We start from the raw sequence: 24,218 nt of genomic DNA, 5'->3' as shown, positions 1-24,218 counted from the left end.
GCTTTTGTTGCAAGGCATCCCCCTGCTTAGTCTCTAGAAGTCGTCAGCACCCCATCAGAACAAGTAGTTTCTAAAATGAGCTGCCTGTCTTTCCCACTCTCTGGGTAACTAGATACATGTGTACTGCACAGGATAGATTGTCTTTTTTTATTTTTTAAAAGCAGTCTGAGAAACAAGAAACTGCAGCTGAGACTGGAATGTGGCACCTTATAAATAAGGCAGGAGACAAGATGCACTCTGATGGCTGAATACAGTAAGGTTATTCAACTCTAAGCCTGCCTAATCACTGAAGTCAAATGTAATGAATTTACTGGTGTGATCAACGCCCAAGGGAGGGAATTTTCCCCTTTTGCAGGAACGGCACCATACGTGGGCCAGGAAATCCCTTGGCCAAGGCAGGGGCCACTGCTCCAGTGCACACATACAGGGGACGAGAGAACGCTGCTCTCTGTGGGCACCACTATGGCAATGGTGCTGGAAACACGCTGGGGAAGGAAAGAGAGAATTCCTGAGATCTCAGATAGGTAGGCAGTCTGGAGAAGTATGGAGCCACAACACACCTGGGGAGTTTACTTAGCCACGCTCACTGCTTTGACTGCTGGGTAGTCTATCCCTCCCAAGCCAGCTTTTGAAAAGAAGTGAGAAACTGCCCAAGAACTTGGCCTAGTTTTGGGCCTCCCAAGCCATGTGCCGAGCTGCCAGCAGCCTGTCTGCACCATTAACTCTTCAGCAAAGGCTCAGACGTCTTCAACCCTCTGTATAGTCTGTTAACCCCAAAAACCTGGGTGCTGGGCTGGGTTATAGCTCCTCTTGAGGCATTTCCACAGCACAGCCATGGTCTGTACATACTGCACTACCAAAGGGAGTTAAAGCATGGAAGCTTGAGCGACATAATGCACATAAAATTCTGGTCTTCATCAATATGCTAGGAAGTCACTTTTAGCACATTACTGAGTTGTCATTGCAATCAACAGATTTTGGCAGGTGGCTCACGGGATTTTAAAGCTGTAAATATCCATTACTAAGAAAAATATTTGCCTGCATTGTTTTTAAGAAAGCAAAATGAAAAGATGAGTACCACAGTGAACCCTGTAGTACTGTGTCCTATAGCTTCACAGGTATCCAGAAAGGCACAGCTATATGATGAGCTGCTTGCAGGACTGCTGACATGACTGAAGACCCAATGTCACTTTGGTTGAAATTCAGTGAGGAAAATGCAGAGAAGAAACAATATCTGATGAATGGAAAAGAATAGGTATAATGGAGATAGGAATGTTACTTTCAACACAAACACCATTCTTATAAAACACTGCTTCATGGAAGTTAGTCTGGTGCAAAAGCACCAAAAAGTGGGAGAAAGGAAATGACAGACCTCAAATGTATCAGCACAAGGAACTGCTTCCTTCTCGGAGTACAAGAAGTGCACGGACAGAATTGTCCTTGGAGTGTTTTCAAGGCATCCAAATTCCATACTTTTCTCGAGTACCACTGAACCCTCATCAAGCTTAAGGCTACCGATATACTTTGTCTGTTTCATAGCTTTTGCCCAGAGTGAGATCATCTCAACATGTTCTTGATATATTGGAGATTCAACACATAAGAACATCCCACAGGAAGCATCTGGGATAGGTGAAAGGAAATAGCCACCTTCTAGGTGAGGTTGTGTGTTAGTGACTTTTACTACCATGAGTGTCACTGTCACAGCAAAAATGGAGACAAAAATGATCAAAAGAGGCCATTAAATACTACTCAAACATTCCACAGCCACATGACCAGAAAAACCACGTGCCTCATCTATTCATCCACAACACTACTGGCTCTGCAAGTATAACTGGGAAGATCAATGGCAACAAAACATTAATTTTGTTCTATTTTCTTTATGTCGATGGTGCTTCTATATGCCAGTCCTCATGTAGGTGGGGACATTTCATGTAGTTCGAATGCAGGCTACGGCGCCATGAGTTGAGACTGAGCAATTCTACTGCTTCTGGGGAAAAGCAAAGGTGATAGGTGTCAGTAAAATAAAAAATCTACAGAAATCTGAAAGCGCTGAAACACAGAAAAGCCATCCTGTAAAACAGTGAAAGAGCCACTGGAGTCTGAGGCCTGTTTTTTAAAGGACAAAATTTCCCTTGAACTCCTGCCTTACATGAGTCACTCAGCCTTACACCTCACAATATTGAGGGATGCTATAATTAGTGAGAAATGTATAACGTCTCCATGTCTTTCATTTCATTGAAACATGAAATAAGAGTAACTGATGCTATTAAATAACAAAAGTAAGTTTATTTTATCAACATTATAAATATTTTCTTTCCCTCCATTTAACTCCAAAATGAGATAGTAAAACCAGTACAATGGAACAATTCAGGAGCTCCTCAGTTCTACTGAAAAGGGTCCCTTTTAATAACAAATTAAAATGGAAAAATGACATTTTGTCAGTCCAGCAACCCCTGTAGCTGAGCAACCCTAGGTACTTTATCATTCAAATGGCACAGTTCTAAAAGTGTGTATGCACATGTGTGTGTCAGCCTATATATATGCATACTGGTAATTACAAATATACATATATATAGTAATATACACACATAAATAGACAGAGCCACAGAACAGACACTTAGTAAATGAAAATGTTTTACATGTAATTTAAGCGGGTTCCCAGAAGCACACTGAAATTTGGACTTTGCACAGTACAAACACTATAATGCTGTACTAAGCTAGACCCCACGTGCTCAAGATATTCAATACGTACGTGTCACTTTTAACTGCTGGAGAGACTGCCTGCTTCTGGTGGCTGTCCAAAATTGAGAATCCCATGGCACTTGAAAAGGGTAAGAAATAATCCTGCAGCATTCTGGCCCCAGATTCCTTCCCTCAGTGAACCAACTTCAGATACTTCAGGCTGTGTGTGAGCCTTTGCAGAAAACAATATGCATGCTCTGTTATCTATAAATACACCACCTGGATCTAATGCATTGTGTGTGCAGTGCTTTGGGACACCTCGAATATTAAAGGCACAACCTACAGCAAGCTCTTGTCCTATCTCCAATGCTGAGGTTTATTTTCAGCCTACTGTAACTGCCTCCTACTGAGCACACAGCGCGGGCAGCTTTCCAGAGGGACAACAGGCTCGCTCTGATCATAGCATCGTACTCCAGCTGCCAGGGAAAAAGGCAAGCCAGACTCTCTCGTGTTCTCCGAGCTCCTTTCAACAGCCCGAATTGCACAAAGTGGCACAGGAAATCTGCCTGTCTTGCCAAGGCACTCCATAACCAGCCATGCTGTGGCCACTCTGCAGGCACAAGGGATATCTCACCAAGAGGAGGACCACTGGAGACAGAGAGGGACCAGACCCAATCCGTTACCATAATTCACATCTGGCCTCTGAAAGATACCTGTGATTAGTGTAAGCCATCACTGCTCCACCTGCTTCACGGGACCAAAGGACCAGAGAACTGCAACGGGCTCACTGATGGTCCTCTGGCACAGGACAGCACCTGGGCCCTGGTGTCATTGAAGCTTCCACCATTTCTCACATCAGGAAATCAAAGCTAAAAAATAAAACTAATACTAATATAATTCTCATTTTTCATCAAATATATAGAAATATTACAGCAATGTCTTTCCTCACAGCTGGGAAATGATGCAACGCCTACAATGAAACCACAGTGTGAGGATCTTCCTTGTGGAAATTTCACATACACCAAAATTGGACTCTGAATTTTTATTTTAACAGTTGCCAAATTCTGTTCTGATAAATACACACACTGATCTTCATCACAAACCCCTAGATGATTATCAAGGGAAGGAATTTGGCTTTCATATTTTATTTTTTAAACAAGAAAGGTAAAGACAGAAAATAAGACAAAATACATTTCATGTCGCCATTGATCTATAGATTACAAATATATATAGTTTCCTTCCAGAGGAAGAAATACTAAAGAAATATTTTGCTCATATCAAATGAACTTTTGAGAACAGGAAAAAAATTAAAATTATATTTTTCAGCTCCTCTCTCTCTGCAACAACAATCACTCTTGGTTTTGTTTTTTTTTAAAAAAAAACCAACCCAAACAAATAATTGCATTCATTTAATTTCCACAACTTCTACCAAGGAAGATAAACTTATCTGAATAATGACCTGAGTTTTTTCATGGTTTCCAAACTGCCTGTAATCACGATGATCACCACCTACCAGAGACCTTCACCTAGCAAGGCGTGTGAAAACAAACACTGGTGGATCTTTCAAAACAAACAACAAAGCAAAGTTCAGAAATCTATTGCAATAATTATGCCAAAAGTAAGCTGTGAGCATCTTCATGGGAACTGGTCAGACAAAGTGAAAGCTCCACTATTTCTGGCAGCTGAGTTGCCTGTAGTGGCTGAAAACCTAAAGGTGAACATTTTGGGTATGCTTCTGTGTGTATGTGTGTGTTTGCTTGCTTTCCTTTTGTGGTTGTAACCATTGAGGTAAAACAGAACTGATAAGTAAAGAAGACACAGCTGGCCTTTACAGCAGCTAAACAACTTTATGTTTCCGAGCCTACAGTGGGTAACAAGGCAAAGAGCTGCCACTTGTCCTTCTCCAGTTGGATAGCCTCTCTAAACCTTTGTTCCCTTGGGGAATCAGATAGTTTGAAGGTTCAGTCAAAGAAGGTTTTCCTATTCCAAATGTGACTGGGGCCATGCTTATTCATTTGTTGATGGCAGCAAGCCTGGGCTGACTACTGATATTGTAGATCTCCTTCCTACCTCTGTCTGTAAGGCAAAGGGAACTGGGTCTGTAAATCAGTACATCAGAAACCACTCCCATCTTGCACAGATATCTCTCTATTGTAAAAATAGCTATTAACTTTTAGGTGGGCCTCAAATCTGAGCAGAATCAGGTTGGCCTTTATACACGCGATGGTGGCATGAGAAACCTTACTGGTTAACTTTCTGCTCTGCCATACAGTGAGATGTATCCCACATAACTCCTTTCCATACAAATGACTGTCTCATGAAGATACTGTAACCATATATCCAGCAACAATGAGGAGGCTAAGTTTCATTACTGCTGTAAATCTAACTGTGCCCCACACCCGTGGAAACAATAGGCAGAGTCCTCTTCAAAAGTGAGAAAACTCCCCGGTGATTGAGCACTGAGGACACAGATTCTGAGGACAGCAAGGGAGGGACAACCAGTGAAAATGTTGGGTTTTTCCTAAGGGCATCCAGAGCTCCTCAAAGTTTTTGCTACTGCCTGACCATTTGTGAAGACTTAACACAGACATAACAGGTACTATTAATTGATGAGAAGTGAGGGAAATGGGAGAATAAAAGGAATGCAGGAAACTATAGGGATGGAGGAGGGCCTGGTGGGTGTTCTGATGTCCCAGTTTGGTTCCCCCACACCCTCTTTTCTCTTTCCTTCCTTTTTAAATAAATCGTACAGATGAACATGGGAGAAGTTCATGCTACTTGCTGGAAGCAATAAAAGTAAATTTCCGTGGCCCATGGATTCCACAGACCTTTGAGTGTCTCTCCTCATCCATCATGGGCTAACTTATGGAACCTAACCGTTCCGTGGCAAGACTCAGTAGCCCTTAGAAACTGGTGGCAAGTCCTCAGGTATTTTCCATGAGAGTGAGAGACACGTTGATTCTATCAGCTTCTTCCTCACACGATGCCCGAGTGCCTCAGGTGCAGCCTTGTGATGTCCAAGAATCCTCTCCGACATTTTCAGACATCAGACTGCTGTCTCCAGATCCTCATGGGAAACCATTTGGTAATTTTGTCTACTCTCCAGGTAGGATGCCAGATCTGGGTCACCAGCTTGCTGAGCCCTGTCACGAGGGGTCTTACCCTATAATAAAGAAACACAAAGATGAAGTCTTGTGCTAACACATTTAAAAGAAGAGATGAAAGTGTGACCCAGAGAAATTATTACAGGAAGGATAGAAGCATATTTGAGAATTTGCTTATTTGTTCTACAAGTTGGTGTTATGTCAATTTTTTCTGTCAGAGTCATGAGATTCTGAAGATTTTCGAAGTCCCTGTGTGGTTTAGGACAAATCATTCAGTTCTGCATGCTGTTTGATGCATCACACAGAATGGGTCACATGCTGCAAAGAACTGGTTTTTCATTCTAGGGCTACAATCTCTATGTGAACTGCAGCTAACACTTGAAAAGTGTACTTCATGGACTACCCACTTTGCAAAAGATGCCCAGAGAGTGATGTCCAATATTTAAGATGAGTTCAGTGTGTCTCATTCTATCTTAAGTACAAATCATTTTTCAGTACATCAATTTGCTACTCCATTATCTGAGCTACCTTACAAGTACTCTTATAAATTGGGCCACAAGTCTTGAACATAAACTATGAAAAAATACTGGAAGCACATTAATGTAGCTCCACAAAAATATTCCTCCTCCATGGATTTCTGGGCAAAGATTAACAAGTAAGAAGCCACTTGTCTGCATTTCAGCCATTGCAGAAATTACCTTTTGTAATGTACAGTACTCTCATCTGAAAGACAGATGATCTCTCTTCCCCCTTATAATCTTCCCCATGCAGCATTACATAGTAGGAATTTCTTCTAATTGTCTTGCTGCAGCAAAGGTGCTTCTGGCTCTGGAACCCAGAGATCCAACCACCTCTTAGGATGCCCAACACAGGATGCTTATGTTCAGAAATACCAGAGGGGCAGCTTCTGGACCATATTCCCAAGTGGTCAGATTGTTGTATGGACAGAATATTCTTAGCTTTTAATTTTGCCTAGACAACTTTTTCAGGCAAGCGTACATCAAGAGAGGGTTGTGGTTAGTGCCACATCAGTGAGCACAGGGGCAAGCATGGGCAAGGCAAAACGGTAAGCCACCCTCACAAAGCCAGTCAATCACAATAATCAAGCCTCACAGATGCTATGCAATCACAAACCAAGGGTCCCCCAGGAGGTCCTTGCCCACAGACCTCTCTTTTGACCACACAGGAGAAAGAGGATGCTGTGCCATGGAGATGCCTCATTCACAGCCAACGCACCAAATAGTTTGAGGCCAAGCTCTCATTATGGTGAAGATGACCCGTGTTGGGGTCTGAACTGAAGTTTCTTGTACTTGTTTAAATCAATATAGTTTTCTAAATAAAAAATAGCTTGTTTAAAAAGAGCTGATCTTGGCATGCAAGAGGAAGCCTCAATCATGCACACAGCGGGGACGGATGCTGATCGGTCTCGCTTGGCTGCAGCATTTTATAACTGGTTGATGGGACTGGGTTACCTTGGAGTCCGTCTTTCTCAGAGAGGCTCCCGCATCCACCAGGAGCTGGCAGACGGCACGATGGCGCTGGCAGGCTGCCTTATGTAATGCTGTCTCACCCCTAGACCAAAGTACAGAAACCAGCAGTTAGACATATCACACCAATGTACACTTAGAAGTATGAGGTGCAGAGGACAGACAGAGAAGGATGCTGTATTTCTGCAAGGTTCCCTCTCATTGGCAGAGGTAGAATTGTGCACTCTCTCCCTTAGCATCTACATCCTTTGACTCTGTAGGGAAGCCTGCAATGCACAAATAGCAGACGAAGAACTTCTGAGGGGTGGGAAAGAAACACAGGGTTTATGTATTCAAAGCACTGAATGTCATATTCCCATCCAACCACCACTTCTCCTAACTGCTGCAAAGGCAAACTAGCCACCTTCTTATTGCACAGTAGGTAAAAGAGCAACAGTGTTTTTCCTTCATGCCATTTCTTTCCTTAACTTCATTCTTGGATGCATCCCATCAAAGACATGACTGGTGCACTTGCTGGTCTGGTTCTGATACCCTGCTCTCATGGATATGGGTGAGCAAGAGCTGTGGTTTTGTTTTCTACCGCTGGACTGGTGAGCTACTAGGGAAGCTTGAACACTTTTTTTAAACAAGAAGGCTGTTTAGTGGGAGTAAATTATTGCAAAGCTCCTCACTCAGACTGGGACTACATGTAACAGGATTCTGAGACCGCAGTACCAAGGTTAAAGAAATCTATCTAGATTTACCTAAAAGTAGGGGAAAGTATGCTTTGAGTCGGTTGAAGAGCTGTCCTTAATACTAGTGTCCAACAAGTAGGGCCACATAACCTTCAGAATAACCAATGACAAGAAATAAGCCAAAGTAAGCCAAATCTTGTACCTACTTACCCATAAAGGAATTTCAGCCTCAGTCCATGACAGGACAAGTTGAAATACTAACAGGCAACCTCGTAATGAATCTGCCTTTACTGCATGAGAACCAGATTCAGAATGGGATACTGTATCTGATTTCCTCTTGAGGATCAAAAGACAAATTCATGCTGCCAGTTACAGCTTGAAGCTTCCCTTTTCAAGAGTTATCAATAGAGGCACCTTTGTAAAGGGAAGCCCTCATAGCCATGTACACTTGCACTGTGTTTCAGGTCAGGATGAAGAGAAACAGGCAGTCCACCCAGACTCCATCACCCCCTGCTGCACACACACACCTTGTGCAGAACCTTTTTGGCGTCCTCCATTCGCAGAGGGCACTGTGGAATCAGTACTGGTAGATTTAATCCCTATGAGAAAGGCTCCTTTTGCTTCCCATATATTCAATATACTTCCTAGGATTAGTCATGTTCTCGTTATATATTCTTTGTGACACCTTGATTATATAACAAGATGTAGAGCAGTTGGTAATAGGAAAGTAAAGTTGGGGTTACCAAGGTTTTAACTACTTGAGATAAACTTTCAGCTATACAGGTTGTGACCATTTGGGACAGCTAATGTAGAGAACTTTGGATGAATCAAGAATGGACTGAAGAATAGGAAATGGCTTTTCTTGCTCTATACCTTGTTTCTGGAATTTACACTTCACATTGCTTCCTCAGTAACTTGATTCTGGAAACATTGCAGGACTTGTATTCCTCTAGAAAGATTAAGGTGGTGTGGGAAGCAACAGAGAGGAAGTCCTTTTTGGAGGTCAAGAAATATTTGGTTTAGTCCAGAAAGCTACATATGACGTGGCTGCTGTTTGTGTTTAGGGGAACTTTTGTTTGCTTGTTTGTTTTTGAAGAGATGTGCCACTTTATAAGCTTTTTTAATTTGGAAGTTTGCCCTTGAGAAAAACAAGAGAAGTCTGACAGGGTAATGCATATAATGTGAAGAGCAGAGTAGATTGTACTTACGTTTCACTGTCTGTCATGTCCAGTAATTCAGATGGACCTGCAAAAGAGAGTCAGGTATGTCATATAGCATTTGTCTGCACAGCTAGAAGCGTACGGCTACCAGGAGGAGATTCCTGGTGTAAGTCTGTAAAAAAGCCCAACTGAAAGCTCAATTTGCACAAGTATGCTAGACTTCATGGTAGTATTTGTTTGTGCAAGCCATTGCACTAGCAAAATTCTGGATGCACAAACACTGCTGGAGTGTCAGCACCAGGGAGTAGCTGTCTCTAAATTATACTTGGAATGAATATTCATGGAGTTTATTTTCTCACTCTTCACCTTGCTCAATTAAGTGGTTCACATAAGTACAGTGCATTGAAAATGCTGATATACTGGAAACCCTGATATATTGCAAGTTAAAATCTATTGTTAGTACTAGAGGGGAAAATGTCATTAGGAAGTTGAAATTAGCCAAATTGTGTCCTGAATGACATCTCTGTGCTACTCCATTTAATAGCGTTCTACAGAATGTAGATCAGGGTGGAATATTCCCAGCGGTCTTTATATTGATATGCAAATCCTGTACTCTACTGGTTAGCAATGATCAGGAAAGTAAGATTAAGAAAAAAAGAAAAGATTTTTGTTAAGTGGGCCAAAATAATGCATTTATGCTAATGTTCTTTAGTCCTTGATATTCACTACAGGCAGATGTTTATAGCACCAAATTCCATCACTGAATTACAGTGATATGGAAAGGCTAGGGTCTGGGTAGCAATTGAAATGAGAAAACTTTTTCCTTTGCAGTCTGGCTTACACTGCTCTGGAGCATAGTGCCAGATGGTATGGGGCAGTTAGCAAGGGGAACAGTGAAACTTTACAGGAATTTTCCTTCCTGTGCATGAATATTTCTCCTCAGCACACTTTGACTTTGAAATTCAAGAGTCCTCAAGAGCTTATAGCAAGTCTCACCTGAAACTGAGGAATTTCACACTACTTGCTTACAAAGGCCTACACACAACCTCTCTAGACTTCTTTCACTCTGTATGTCAGAATAGATCAGAGGAGCCTGTCTCTCCCTCGTTGCTTTTGCAACATACACATGCACTATACACAGGGGCAGCTGGTTACCTCAGCTCCTAGAGCTACAGGTAGCTCCTTCACTTCTGTCATCATGAGATGGGGTGATCAAAAAAGTAGCATGCCTAGTGCTCAGTGTACAGGACACTGCCTAACTATCATGGCAGTTCTCCAAACTCATTAGCCACTGACAATTTTTAATGCATAGCACCCTGACTCTACCGCCAAGCATTCTCATCTCCACATTTGCAGTCATGTGTTAACTCCTCCCTGTGAAAAAGATGAATCATTCACAATCCCTGAGCTCCCATAAGCATGAAGGAGGATACAGAGGCTAAGCAGGGCCCCTTGTTGAGAGGAAAGAAAGATAATGCCTGAGAAACTAAAAAGAAAAGAAACACAGATGAATAAAAAGACTCCTTTATATCTTCCAGGAGAAAATCATGTTCTCTCAAAAATAGAGGTAATTCCCCATGGCTTGCTGCCATGCCACATCCCAGTGACAGTTAACCAGCAATGGCCTGCAGTGTTTTAGAAAAGACACTACACCAAGTAAACTGTGGATGGAACAGGAAGGTTGTGACACATAAGTGGAACAGGGGTGGTTGCGTTTAGCATAGAGGAAATTGCCCTGGTAAACAGAAAAAGGTGTTTGAACATTAAGAGGAAGGATGGTGACAAGTTAGAAGAAAATTACCTGAGAGGGAGGAGAAGCTGGGGCAGAGCAAGCCTGTAGAGGCAGGAAGCCAAGGGTGAAGGAAAACTTCTGGAGCAAGAAGAAACAGCAAGGCTAGGACAGAGGAGCTGAGGACTGAGTGGACAGCATGCGAGTACAGACCTGGGGAGGTGCCACGTACGTGCCACCTGTGTGCAAAGGGTGCTCTCCTGGATACTGTTCCAAATAAAGAATCCCAGTCATACATAAGGGCCAGATACTGGGGTTAATGGATTAACAGCACAACATGGTACCAGGATTCATTTGTTTCATTCTTTCTGGCCTATCTCTGAAGCTGGAATGTCCCAACTCACACAGCCTGAGCTGTGCCCTTTACTTCTTTATTTTATTTTCACTAGTGCTTCTCTTAAAACCATCTCACGCCCTCCTCCTAATTCCCTTTCCCCTCTTTTTTGGACCTCATTTTTACATCAGTCTCCCTGGCGCTGCCAACCGACCATTCCAAATCCCCCTCTGCCCCGGGACAAAAGCTGCACAGATGTGGGAAGGGCTGGCACTGGGAAAGCTAACGGCACTGTCATCCTGGCCCAGCAGGGAGGCGGCTGTTTTACTCCGGGACAAGAGGCAGAGAAAGAAAAGGGGACCAAGGCGCAGAGAGAGAGAGGACAAAATAACCCAATAGAAATCCGGAAGGGAAATGCATGAGTGAGATTTCTATCAAGGAAAACAGCAGGGGGGAAATAAAAACAAAAGATAGAAATGTGTGGAGAGGTGGAGGGAGGAAAAAAAAGAGAGAGAGAGAAAGAGAGAGAGCAACTCAAGGGCTAAAGAATGGCAGGATGGGGACCAGGGGGCAGGAGAGGGGGAGAAATTCGCATGAAAGGAGCTGAAAAGCTTGACGCACTGAGGGGAAGCCCAGCTGAGATCACACTCTTTCCTTAACATCTCTGATAGACTGTCTGTGTAGAATTATTAACTTTTTTCCTTCTCTTCTTCTGCCCCCTTTCACTCCACCAAAGCCTCTCTCCAGTTTCTCAAGAGGCAAAGCAGCCCGAACTGGGGATGGGAGGAGGGAAGGGAAGGAGATGCTCAAAAGCAGCTGCCCTTTAGCTGAGCTCACTGTAACATAAAAGAGAGGCTAAATGACCATATTTCAGAGGCATTTCCAAAATATACAGCACCATGCAGTCCAAATGGCCTCCAGGCCCACAGCACACCCTGCCCTCTCCAATGGATGTGGTTATAGCAGCCCACAGGGGACCCACAGCGATTAACCCCTGCCAGTCCCTCGTCCTGTCGCTCCTTCACAGAACTGGGGAAGGAGGGTATTGCTTTAAGCTGTAATGCTGCACATTATCAGAATTTTTGGGGGTTTTTCTGTCAAAGCCCACTTTAATAACTCAGTGGATATTGTTATCTGGGGGACAAAATTGTACTTGGTTCCTTACCTTCAAAGAGGGAAGATTTTTAAAATAATAGTAATCTGCAATTTCAGAACAATTTCAAGCCTTTCCCCAACTCCACACTCCTCATTTTTACCTGATGTGAAGATTAACAGTGTCTGGTTTTTACTGCTACTGTCTTTTAGCTAAGAATTTCTGCTAACTTACAGGATAGTCCGGATACAGGAGCATGCCTTCCATTGCAATTGTCTCTCAGTCACATTGACCTAAAATTTGGTAAAGTTGCAAATTAAAATAGACTATTTTATACGTTGTTCCTTCTAGGAAAACTAAGCTGTTTTCTGCTTAGACCCATCACATTTGGTCTAATTACCCTAAAATATTGTGCAAATTTAGACATACAAGCATATGTTAGGGAAACTCACTCTCCTTCAGTGTTGCTTTCTGATGGCTATTCAAACTTTGTGCTCAACACACATCTTTTTCACAGCAAAATTTCCAAAAGCCTTCTCTAGAACTCCTAAACCTGGTCAGAATGCAAATCCATATACAGTGGTGGCTCTTCACTGTTGACTTTGCACTGCTAACAGTAGTGAAAGCATTGGGTTTTTTAATAGATGATGCTATATAATGGACATGGACACTGAGATCAAAGAAGTGTTCAGATTGGGATGCTCTACTGACTGGCTGTTCCATCAGAAGTTCCCACAACAAACTCTGAAGGCAACTGTAAACACCTTTCCTCTTTTCTGTTTAAAATGAAAATACTTGAGATGAACTACTGAATTCTTGATTGTCTTGAGCTTCTAGGGAGGACGATAATACAAGACAGACCTTAGAATGTCTTGCACAATAGTTATAAATTATAAAAAGTTCAGAACTGCCAAATAACGACCCCAAGACAAGTTTGATTCCAAATATAGATGACTATTTGGAAGGTCCTTTTTCTAACACAGCTTCTGAAGCCTTCCCTAATTCTGTTTGTGTTAAGCATGTAAACAGTTAACTCATCTCTAATGTGTATGCATTAGGCTGTAAGATAGTTGCTGACTGCAACAATAAACAGATGTGGTTCTGATTCCCACTGAGTTTGGCCCTCAGTTCCAAGCTATGTGTTCCTTAGCCTGACTACAGACAGATCTTAAAAGGTGACCCTCCTGCTACAAGCCAAAGACCCCTGATTTACAAAGGCAGTCTTGAACAACAGATAGGTCTGTGTATCTGCCCTTCCTTCACCAGGGATAGAAAGAAACTGTTTTGTGGGAACAGCAGCCAACACAACTGTTCCCGCAGCAGTAAGCAGCTGTCGTCCTCACACCTACTACATTGGTGCTTCAGCTGCTATTCCAGGCTTGTGCTAGTCCACTGCTAAGTATCTGGCAACACTGCACAGCAGTCTCCATGTGTGACTCATCTCTGCTTTTTCTAATTTAGGAAAGGTTATTTTCCTCATTGTAACATCTGAAATCATTCTGATCAAGATCACAGAATAACCTCTTGCATTAATGTCCCCTTCATGTTTGCAGAAAGCATGAAGCCATCTCCACAAAAAGCAGTCACAGCATTGCTACACCTTTTTTCCTCCATAATCCCAGTGTTATGGGCGGTGGGGGATTCCCCACTTCTGTATTGCATTCAATTCACCCCACAAGTTTCACATTCAGCAGTTAAAACTGGTCATATGGTGGGTTTTGTCTTGTTTTGTTGGTGGTTTTAAAGATAGGTGGAAGATTTTCCCTGTGTGATTAATAATAGGTTTTCTGTGGTATGTGCTGGAGGGTATTTTGCTGTGGAACTCTTACTAATGTTAACTATCTCCAGCCAAGTATTGGAATCAGAAAAACTGCAGAGGAAGTATAGCTGAGCAGAGGTAATTGCCAGAACAAGAGTAAGCCTCCATTCTATCAAGGGTGGATATCAGCAGAAATGAGAAGCTAGACAGAGGGAAAGCCTCGGATATTAGTAGCATTGGTTTGGGACTTATACACTAATTAATGTTGAGAAGATGCCAGATGCCAGAGAATGCAACAGATAAACAAGGACATTATGATGATGATGATGATTCAGCAAGAGAGCTTTTTTGTGACTGAGAAGTGCCCAGGGTAGAAATGAGTTTCATTAATTGCTTGGTGGGAGAAGAGAAGAGGCGTCTATTAGAGCATTGTCCCATGCACTCTCTGATTCCCAAAGAATGTTAAACAAACAATGTGTTTGGAGAAGCCCAGAGGACATATGTCTGGAAAGCTGCAAAAGCTTCCTGCCATCCTTGGAGATAAAGAGGGGACAGAGGAATTGAGCTGACATTTGCTCAACCTTCTGGTTTGTCTTTGTCCAACAGTCCGTAATCCCTCACATTTCTTTACTCACTTAAAAAATTCCCATGGATTCCCTGCTCACATCCATACCAGCTTAAATGATCTCATTTTAAACCCTCACTGAAGGAATGATTACTGGGTCAGTCTGTAAGTTAAGCTATATGTGACCAAGAAAAATCCTGGAGAGGAAGCTATGACAGTGAATTGGCACAGGTCGCGTGCACCGGGAGAAGAGATCAGAGGCACTAAGAAAATTAAGTGAAATTATGTCTGCACACAAAATTTAGAGGCATGTGCATGCACTGTGACTGATGAGATAATCCAGAGAAGTTAAAGAGGAGGTAGAGTTAACACTGTAAGACTTGCTACAACTGGGGAGAAAACTAGCCAACATTTGGATGTAAGACCAACAACACTTAACTATCCGTATGTAGGTATCTATACGTACAAGAGTAAAGGAGGAGTTCAGACACCCTCAATCAGGTATCTGGGCCACAGTTCAGCTGCCCACACACAGATGTTTTGTGCCATTCAATATGCCCACAGGCAGGCGTTGGGATGCATTTGGAATGACAGGGATGTTTGCTTAGGCTCCAGCTGACATTCTAATATGGGTCTCCTACAAGCCTTGTCTGTTATCTTGTAGACCCATGCAGAAGCTCTGGATATCCAAGGGTAAAGGACATTATATAGTTATGTTTAGCTAAAGGAACAAAGCACACAGGTAACTCTCAGCTGAATCACTCACTGGGCTGCAATGACCACTTTAACGAGCTCCCTCAAGCTAGTCATGGTGGAAGTCTGCTGCTAACATAGATGCCCTCCTCACTTCCCTCTGCCACTGAAAGAGGACAGGTCTCTAGAACCTCTGTCATACAAGAGAAAACCAATTGAGGCATGGATCTCTGTTGACAGTGCAGGAACTTAGACCCATAGATTACATGCCACCTATATGTAAACACCTAAATTTAGGAGTCAAGATCAAGCTAAATCCCACCCCAATTAACACAAATGTTACCAGAAGGATTATTGTCTCTTCCTTTCCTAGGAGTTGCACTTTTTTCTTCTCTCTGTACAATTTCTGCAGTAACTTCTGAGCATTAGCTAGCATTTGTTTCAATTGCCAGAGGCAGCCTCTATCTTTAGTGCTAACATTGCTGCTGAAATAATTGAGCTGATTTTGACATCCAGAAGTCAAAACAGCCACTGATATTTTGAAAAGGGATCAGAGAAGAGTCACAAGAATGTTTAAAGGACTATAAACTTTTCCTACAGCACAGGAGGCTGATCACTAGGACTTCAGCTCTGCATTCAGAGCAGTGACAATATTACTACACCTCTCTCCAGCAGCCAGTGAACAAGATTACAGTAGTTCAGACAGAAATTTCTTAATGTGACTGCCTCAAAAGTATGTACACACACAAATTGCCGTGTAGCCTGCATGAGCATACCTGCGAACACGTTACTGACAAGGATAAAAAGAGCTGGAAGGAAAAAAGGGAAGTGGCATGATCACAGCCTACAAATACACGTGTAAAATGAAGACCATAAACTTTTGTTATCATGTGGTCTTGAATCTAACAGAGACAAAATATTGGAAGGTTGGAAGGGAAGCTAGACAAATCCAGTCTAGAAATAAACACAGATATTCCTAACCAGTGTGTTATTAAATACTGAAATACCACCAGTGGTTGGGTGGGCTCTCCATCATTGTAAATGTTTTAATGGAGTTGAGATGCTTTCTACAACATGTGCTCTAATTGAAAAAACAACTAGTTCAGAGAGTTCCTAAGCCACAGGTTCTAACTAGAACATCATGCTGCTTCTTCACAGCCCCCCTGTCAAAACACCCATACTTCTCAAAAGCCACCTATATTTTTGTTTTCACACTTTCCCTTTATCTGGAGCCATCACTGTCATTGCTACTGCTTTCCTAGCCTCCTGCTCACACATGCTGCAGGTGGACGTTTTGCTGAGGGTGACCACAGATGAGCAAAGACACTTCCAGGTATGCGGTGTAGTTTTACCTCACTGACACTTGGCTGAAGTACAGCTCTCTGTGGCTTTGCCCACTGTGACTTACCGTGCTCCAGGATGTATTTCACAATCTCGCCATGCCCGGTCTTGGCAGCATGGTGCAACAAGGAGCAGTGATCAGGTCCTTGCATTAACAAATTGGCTCCTTTTTTACAGCATTCTATGAACTGGGAAAAAAAGCACACAGAAGGATAAGATGGAGGGAGCAGAAAAACAAATATGCAAGCAAATTATTTACTAATTTTCATAGGTCAGTACAAAAATGAAATAAAATTAAATATTATTTTAAAGCCATCTTTTAGGCCCCAGTGAAAACATACCTGAAACTAGAAGTATCGACAATTACATGGTTAAAAAAGAACAGTTTGCATTTCCTAAACAATGCGACATTGCTACTCTAGTGGCAATAAATTACTGCTCCTTAGCAATGCTTGCAAACCACTTCTGGTGAAAATTATGGGATATTTTAAAATATATGTATTTGATGTAAAATTCTCCCTTCTCTACTGAAAATTCAAATTTTTCCTCAGCACATGAGACAAACACGTTCTGACTAAACCCGTAACCCCAACTCAAAAAAACCCAGGGAGGGGGTTTCAGCTGCCCCAGATCTCCCTTCTCACTCTCTGCCCCCTACCTTGATGGCAGAGGGGAAAGCACCTTGTGGGGTAGAGAACATGCAGAAAAATCATGGGGGGGCAGAGTGCAGTACAAACCACTGCAGAAAAGGAGGAGAGGATAATGAGTGGAGCATAATTAATGATGCAGTACATCTGAAGAAGGGCAAGAAGTTTCTCTGTCATAACAAATTCAGGCAAAAAGTTTTCAAGAAGCAGAAGTTTTTAAGACTGCTGCTTGAAGGATGCTCCCTAAATGCTGCAGCCACAAGTGCAGGCGTGGAGGTATAGAAGGGGCACCTGCAGGCAAAGAGTTGGCCTAACAGTACTGTCATTTTTACAAATGGCTCTAAGCTGGCTTCTTGCAGATAAAATTGCAATCATTAATCACAGTCCTCATCCAAATTCGAGGGCATATTTTCAAATCCTGACTTGGCTACTGAAAAACACAGTCTGAATAACTGTCAGACATGGAGCTTCAGACTTTGAGCATGAAACATTTTTGCACGGGTGCCTTTTACTCCCAGTAAGGAACAATACATGTTTTAAGACATCCATCAGATGATAAAACAATAAGCTGAGGTCTGTTCTTCCTGGTCTGGTGGTTGTCGAGGTAGAAGTTAAGTCTAGCAACTCTAGGGCCTTGGCTACCAACCTCACTGCCATAAAATATCCTTTACTGTATAAGGCTGTGTCAGAACTACCCTGCTGTTCAGCATTACATTTGCCAGTGTAGTAATTTCCCTATTAGTAACTGACACATTGCTCTCTGCAGTGTGCTATGAATCCTGGGCTGAAAGGTGCTGTCTTAACACCAGATTCTATTCACTTGAATTTCATATCTCACCTGACTGAGGTGTTCTCCTAATATTCGTAGTTTCCTGGAAAGGCTGTAAAGTGGCACTTGCCAGCAGTCCCTACAGCAGTCTATTTATGTTTTGAGCAGAGGTGTGATAAAATTTACAGTATATCAGACTGCAGAAAATCTGTGAAAAAGTGGACACTCAGTGCTCTGTACTTACCTTCAGCAGATCACCAGCTATGACTGCCTGTAAAAGTGCTGCAAAAAAAGAAACAGAAAACTAATGTTAGGTAGAAAGCATTATGCATGTAGCCTCACAGCTGAGAACATAGCTTACCGTATGTGCAAGTTAAGACCAATGTCTCAATCATAGAATCATAAAATGCTTTGGGTTGGAAGCGACCTCAAAGCTCATCTAGTTCCAACCCCCTGCCATGGGCAGGGACACCTTCACTAGACCAGGTTGCCCAAAGCCCCATCTAATGTGGCCCACTTTCATTCACATATACTATAAAATCCAATGCAAATCCTGCACTGGCAGGCAGATGGAAGACTGCCCATGTTGCACGAAGGCTGTAGGAACATCAAGCCAGTCTTTCCAATGCTGCCCTGGAACTGCATGCTTCTATTTGAATTTTTGCCTTGAGACACTTCAGGGACCTTTCAACAGTGTCCACAGGATGGGCTTAAATCTCTGGCACTCAGTCCGTGAAGACATCAATGTTAACCACAGAACCTGAAAGCATCCTCAGACCTCTCAGACATTATACCAAGGTGAAGAGATCAGTCGATTTCAAATACAATGAGAGTCTCAAGTTGCAGATGATTAGGTGGCAAAATGGAAATTTCTTAATAATTATTATTTACTACAAAAAATTTGATATACCAGTGGGGAGCAAGTTCCCAGTTTTATCAGACGGTTAAACGCAGAGCAGGAGCCAGTCCCCACCTTTTCAGCCTTTGTAATTTTAACAGGCACAGAGGGAAAGAGACACAGACAACATGAGCAAAGACTCACAGCAAGGCAGGGCACAGTTGAGCACAGAGCTGGGAGCTGCTCACTACCTGCTGCTGTCTGCCCCACACCCATTTAAAAGAAGGAGGAAGGCAAAAGCCTGGGACTTGGTATTGCCCTAGGTAGGGGCTGCATTCAGCTAAAAACACCATGCTGGCAAGTAACCACAAACACGAGAAGTTGTTATAAATCTACTGCTATGTGGCTACTTGCTCCTTTTTTCCTCCTTCTCCTTATCTTAATATATAGTAAAAAACAATTATGAATAATCTTTCTGAGAAAGCACTTACTTGGTTTGCATCTTAGAAAGCATTGAACATCTGCCTTAGTTCATACTTTTTCAAGAGTGCCTTAGCCCGTTTCTATCCTCAAGTGCAATCAAGTTAAGCATTTGCTGAAGTGGCATCTTTGATAAAGATGCCAAAAGCTCACATGGGGAAGAACAAGAGGGGGGAAAAAACCCCCACAGTATAGCCTTGCTTCTGAAAAATAACGCACAGGAAACTGCACAGTGTGAATTCCACGAGGAGCTCGTTACAGCTTCAGAAATGACAACACATCCAAAATAAATGCTGCTAAGAGGAATGGTATGCAAAGACAACTCAACAAATGTCCCTTTCTTTTAAAACACCTGGGGTTGTGGATGGCTTTCTGGTCTTGGCAAAGCTTCATGCACTGGCCACGCAGCAATGGGAAAAGTAAAATCCCAGTCTGGCTAAACTCTGACTTGGGAAAGCAGCAGCAGCAGCAATCCTGGTAACATTGGATATAGGGCAGTTTTACAGTGACCATGAGTTAAACTGAGCCGTGTAAATCCCCTTGGCATCTGTGGGAGCGAGGGTACGCAGATTTAAGGAATGGAAAAAGACAAACACCAGCAGGTAAGAGCTCGACCTGGAAAAATAGATCTTTTCTTCAGATTTCATTTTCAACAGTTTACATTCTTTCTTTTTTCCCCCAATAGTTCTAATGTTGGCTCAACTCAAATTAATAGCAGAACAGAATTTAATCCTAGTGTCATTCATTTTCTTTTTTTCCTCTTTTTTTTTACCAATCTGGTCTCACTGCCAAATTTATTCTGTGTGCTACTTCAATCTGGACTTGCATAAATATTTTGTTCTACTCACTCACTCACACAAATATGAAATGAACTGATGACTCCAGTTTTTTGTTGCCTTCTACATCCATATTTTGAGACATAGTTTCCCCCAACCTACTTCCTAAGAGGCAGAGAGACAGTTCCTTATGCAAACCATGCTTAACCTGTACTGGTGTTGGGGTTATTAATCCTTAGGTGCAGAACCCTGTGACAAAATGCTGCCCCCACCTTTGCCTGACTTTTTCCCATAAATCTGGATTAATCAATAACCACTGGTGATAGTTGCTACGTCTGCATCCACCTCACGGTGATTTTCGGGAAGACAGATGACAACACAATAGCCAAGAGCTATCTGTGCTAATGTGCCCATCTGGATAGAGCTCTGGTCAATGTCCACTGGCACCAGTGGGTGGTTTATAAATATGACTATGACCCAATCATCTTACTCCATAAATATTGAGCATCCCAAGAGCCCTTTCAGTTCTCCTGAAATGACAGTGGGTTGCACATCAGGATCTTCCCTTGAAAGGGACACCTCTCAAGGTTACTCCTAAAGGTCAAGAGAATCCTTGCAGCAACAGATCCGCAACAGATCCTCAGTAAGTGAATTGGGAATAAGTGCACTAAAGTTTGTGGTCTTAGCTAAGAAGTATAGAGGATTGGTTGTGCATATATAATCCTTTAGACACAAACTGTTACCAAGTCTGGGACTAAGACTGGATCCAGTCACACCTAGGCTCTTCTCTGAGAAGGAGTTTAGAAAGCAGGGGGTCCTTTCTGAACCTTATGACTCAAAGGAATGGTCTCCTTGACAGTTTCATCTGACCCAGTTCTCTGTGCACTGAATAATCAAGATTATCTTACCATCCAACCTTAATCATTGTCGCATTTTAATCAAACACCATTATACCCATTGTTTTACACCAATAACATATTGTTGCCTCTCTTAAGAGTGAAGTGCATCCCCTTTACCTTTCCATCTGTGACAGACCCTACACTTGCGTTTGTTGGATTTTGTTTGATTCCTCTCCTAGTTATAGTTCAGAAAAGCCAGGAGAGAGATTTAGACAGCTATGAAGTGAAAAGTAAAGCCTGGCAAGCCATGAGAAATCTTCAGCATTGAGTATCTGTAACCAGAGGCTGGTCTGGTGATAAGGCTATTAGGATAAAGCAGCTCTAAAACACATTCAACATAATTAGACCGATCTTTTCCTCTCTTTCCTAAGCCTCCAATCCAGTAAAGCATTTAGGCAGGTGCTTAGCTTTGAGCTAATCACATTCTTTTCACCAAGTCTACCTGCACACTTAATTTTAAAGTGCTTCGCTAGAGTAGAACCTATTGCATACATGAATACATTACAGATCAACAAAACCAGCTGGTATAACAAGTAGATTAGACTACAGTAAAATAACTCAGTGCTGTAAGCCAGGATGCTGGAAGACTTAGAAGCTATTCAACTAGAAATGGAGAGAGGTTCTTTAAAACAGCGAACACGTTTTCATAAATATACGAATATTGCTTAGCACACTAACCCCATAAACCCAAACGGGACTGCTGGGCATATTGAAGAAGAGGGTGAAGACAGCAAAAATCACCTGGTTGTTAAAGAGACGGTAAAACACACAAGCAGATGGGAGTAACAAGAGAGAGCAGACTGAGAAATTGGACAAAAATGCTGTTAACATCTAATGGCAGGCTAGCTTAAAATTAAAAACATTAAAGTGAGAATGGTTTTATTTCTACTGAGCAACACTGCCATTGGTGTAATGTGTAACATGAATTATGCAATTGTTTTATAATATCATAAAATATTTTCAGGTCTTAAAGATGTATAAAAATTGCATGATTTAATAAATATTTAAATCAAGGCATTATTTTCTTAACTACTCCTAAGACAAGCATTTGTCAGGACTAATAAAAATGGTTTATTACCTTTTTTATTTATTTAGCAAGCAGACTCGTTGCTGATGAAGGATGACAGCTTGACAAGACTGGAGACTGAAGTGCTCTGTCCATATGACAAGGAAGCACTCAGTCTGCCACGGTGGTAGACTTCCCAGGTTGCCTTCTTAGCAAAGCTCAAGCCTCTCTACCAGTACACCCCTGCGGACAGCCCCTGCTCCACCACTGACCTCTCTGTTGTAACTGCCAGCAATTGTGTCAATCACTACCCAGGGTGATGGATCTTGACAGAAGCAATTACCTGATAGGATATGGACAGCCAGAAATGCAGACTATAGATGTAATAGCTGCTAGAGACTACCAAATTTTATTTTCCACTGGGTGAATTTTGAGACAAGGATCCAACCATGCCTGTGGGCCAACTTAAAAAAGAAACTCATTTAAAAAAACAAAAAACAAACAGCAAAAAAGCAACCAAAAAACCCAAAACAAAAAAAAACCAAACAAGCAACAAAAAAAACCCCAAACCCCCAAGCCACCTACCAACAACCCACAACCCAAACAACAAACTCCACCCCACCCTAACCCCCCCACACTTGACTTCTAAATATTGAAAAGCTACCAGTGGATAATGCACCTGCAGAAAAAAGCCACATTAAAAACCCTGCTAATTGAATTCTGATAATGCCCGTGCAGCTTAAGAAACAGAAAAATGTGTCTGTGTGTATACCTACAGATGCCAAAACCAGTACCAATCCTGTGGCCCGTGTCACTCATGTTATTGTGTATCTGTGTATACTGCATAACTCATGTTAGTGCCCACTCTTTCTATCGGAAACATCTATTTTTATTTCATATTCTAAAAATATATGTTCGTGTCACTGAGTTACATTAAATATTTTTGTTTCTCAGCCATAAAATTGACCTACTAAATCACAATTGCTCTCTGGTTCTGCATACAATTTTGCATCATTAAAACAGCACTGTAAAACCAGTCATTAAATAATGGGAAACATATAACAAAAGAGTGAGGTATTTCTGCCTGGTAACTTCAGAAGCTGCAAAATGCCTAGGAAGCCTCACAGGGATGTCTGGATGGTCAGAAGGGGAAATAATCCTCTGTAGAAAGAAGCCTGGCATCTCTGAAATTTTTTCCTGCTGCACATCTGTCTCCCCAGACTAGAGGAGTTCCAGGGATAATGATGTCCAAATTGCAGTACCTAAATTAAAAGCCAAACTAAACCAGAGAGAGGATCCTTCAGGATAGTGTGATGCATGTTCCATTTGGAACAGGCTGCCCAGAGAGATAGTGGAGTCACCATTGCTGGAGCTGTTCCAAAAAATGTGGAGACGTGGCACTTTGCAACATGGTTTAGTAGATACAGTGGTAGATTGATGATTGGACTTGATTATCATAGAGGTATTTTCCAAACTTAAAGATTCTATGGTGCTATGCCCGGAGACATGTCTGATCACCTGAGAGAATGTCCTGGTTTTGGTCAGGATGGAGTTAATTTCATTTGTAACAGCAGATGAATGCTGTGTTTGAGAGTAAAATGGGAGTAGTGCTGATAACACCCTGATGTTTCTAGTTGCTGTCAGACAGTCAAGGACTTTCTCAGCTCTTCATGAGAAAGGAGGGGCGAAGCCAGGACAGGTGACCAAACTGACCAAAGAGAGTATTCCACGCCAGTTACGTCCTGCCCAGGATATCAGGGGGCTGATGGGAGGAAGGCCTGGGGCGGCTCTGGGACGCGCGGTTCTTGGGGGACGGTCGGGTTCTGGGACGGCTCTGGGTGGCACGGCCTGAGTTGTGTGGTTTAGTGAGAAACTGGATTGTGTATCAACTGCTTCATATATTTTGCTTTGAAGTCCTGTTAGTATTGTTACATTGTATCTTTCTGTTATCTTAGTAAACTATCCTTATCCCAACCCACGGGCCTCTTAATTTCTTGATTTTGGGGTTATTTGCCCCTTTCTCTTCCTTTTCCCTTCCCTTACTTCTCACCCCCCTTCCCCTTCCCTTTAACCTGCTCTTTTCCTTTAAGGAGCAGGCAGCTGCGTGGATCTTGGCCCTCAGCCGGGTGAAACCACGACAGAGAAGGACAACCAAACAAGAACAAAATGGAGATGTCCTCCT

The 24,218-nt window shown here is 42.3% G+C and overlaps 1 protein-coding gene across 3 annotated transcripts in view; it reads right to left on the bottom strand.

The window, feature by feature from the left end:
* Window positions 1-5,728: 5,728 nt before the first annotated feature.
* DGKI (diacylglycerol kinase iota) overlaps window positions 5,729-24,218 on the bottom strand; it is a gene marked incomplete at both ends in the record, with an annotated part of 219,496 nt that continues 201,006 nt past the window's right edge. For all 3 annotated transcript variants that reach the window (XM_084261008.1, XM_084261009.1, XM_084261010.1), the window contains 5 exons: window positions 5,729-5,845; window positions 7,259-7,358; window positions 9,156-9,192; window positions 16,689-16,809; window positions 18,282-18,319. In XM_084261008.1, coding sequence (XP_084117134.1) covers window positions 5,729-5,845; window positions 7,259-7,358; window positions 9,156-9,192; window positions 16,689-16,809; window positions 18,282-18,319 — 413 coding nt within the window. The remainder of the gene's footprint in view (window positions 5,846-7,258; window positions 7,359-9,155; window positions 9,193-16,688; window positions 16,810-18,281; window positions 18,320-24,218) is intronic.

The sequence above is a fragment of the Gallinula chloropus genome, assembly GCF_964237585.1.
Source record: "Gallinula chloropus genome assembly, chromosome: 1".
In the NCBI taxonomy this organism is placed as follows: domain Eukaryota; kingdom Metazoa; phylum Chordata; class Aves; order Gruiformes; family Rallidae; genus Gallinula; species Gallinula chloropus.
The sequence above is the reverse complement of the archived record's forward strand: the minus strand, read 5'-3'. Positions and strand labels throughout refer to the sequence as shown.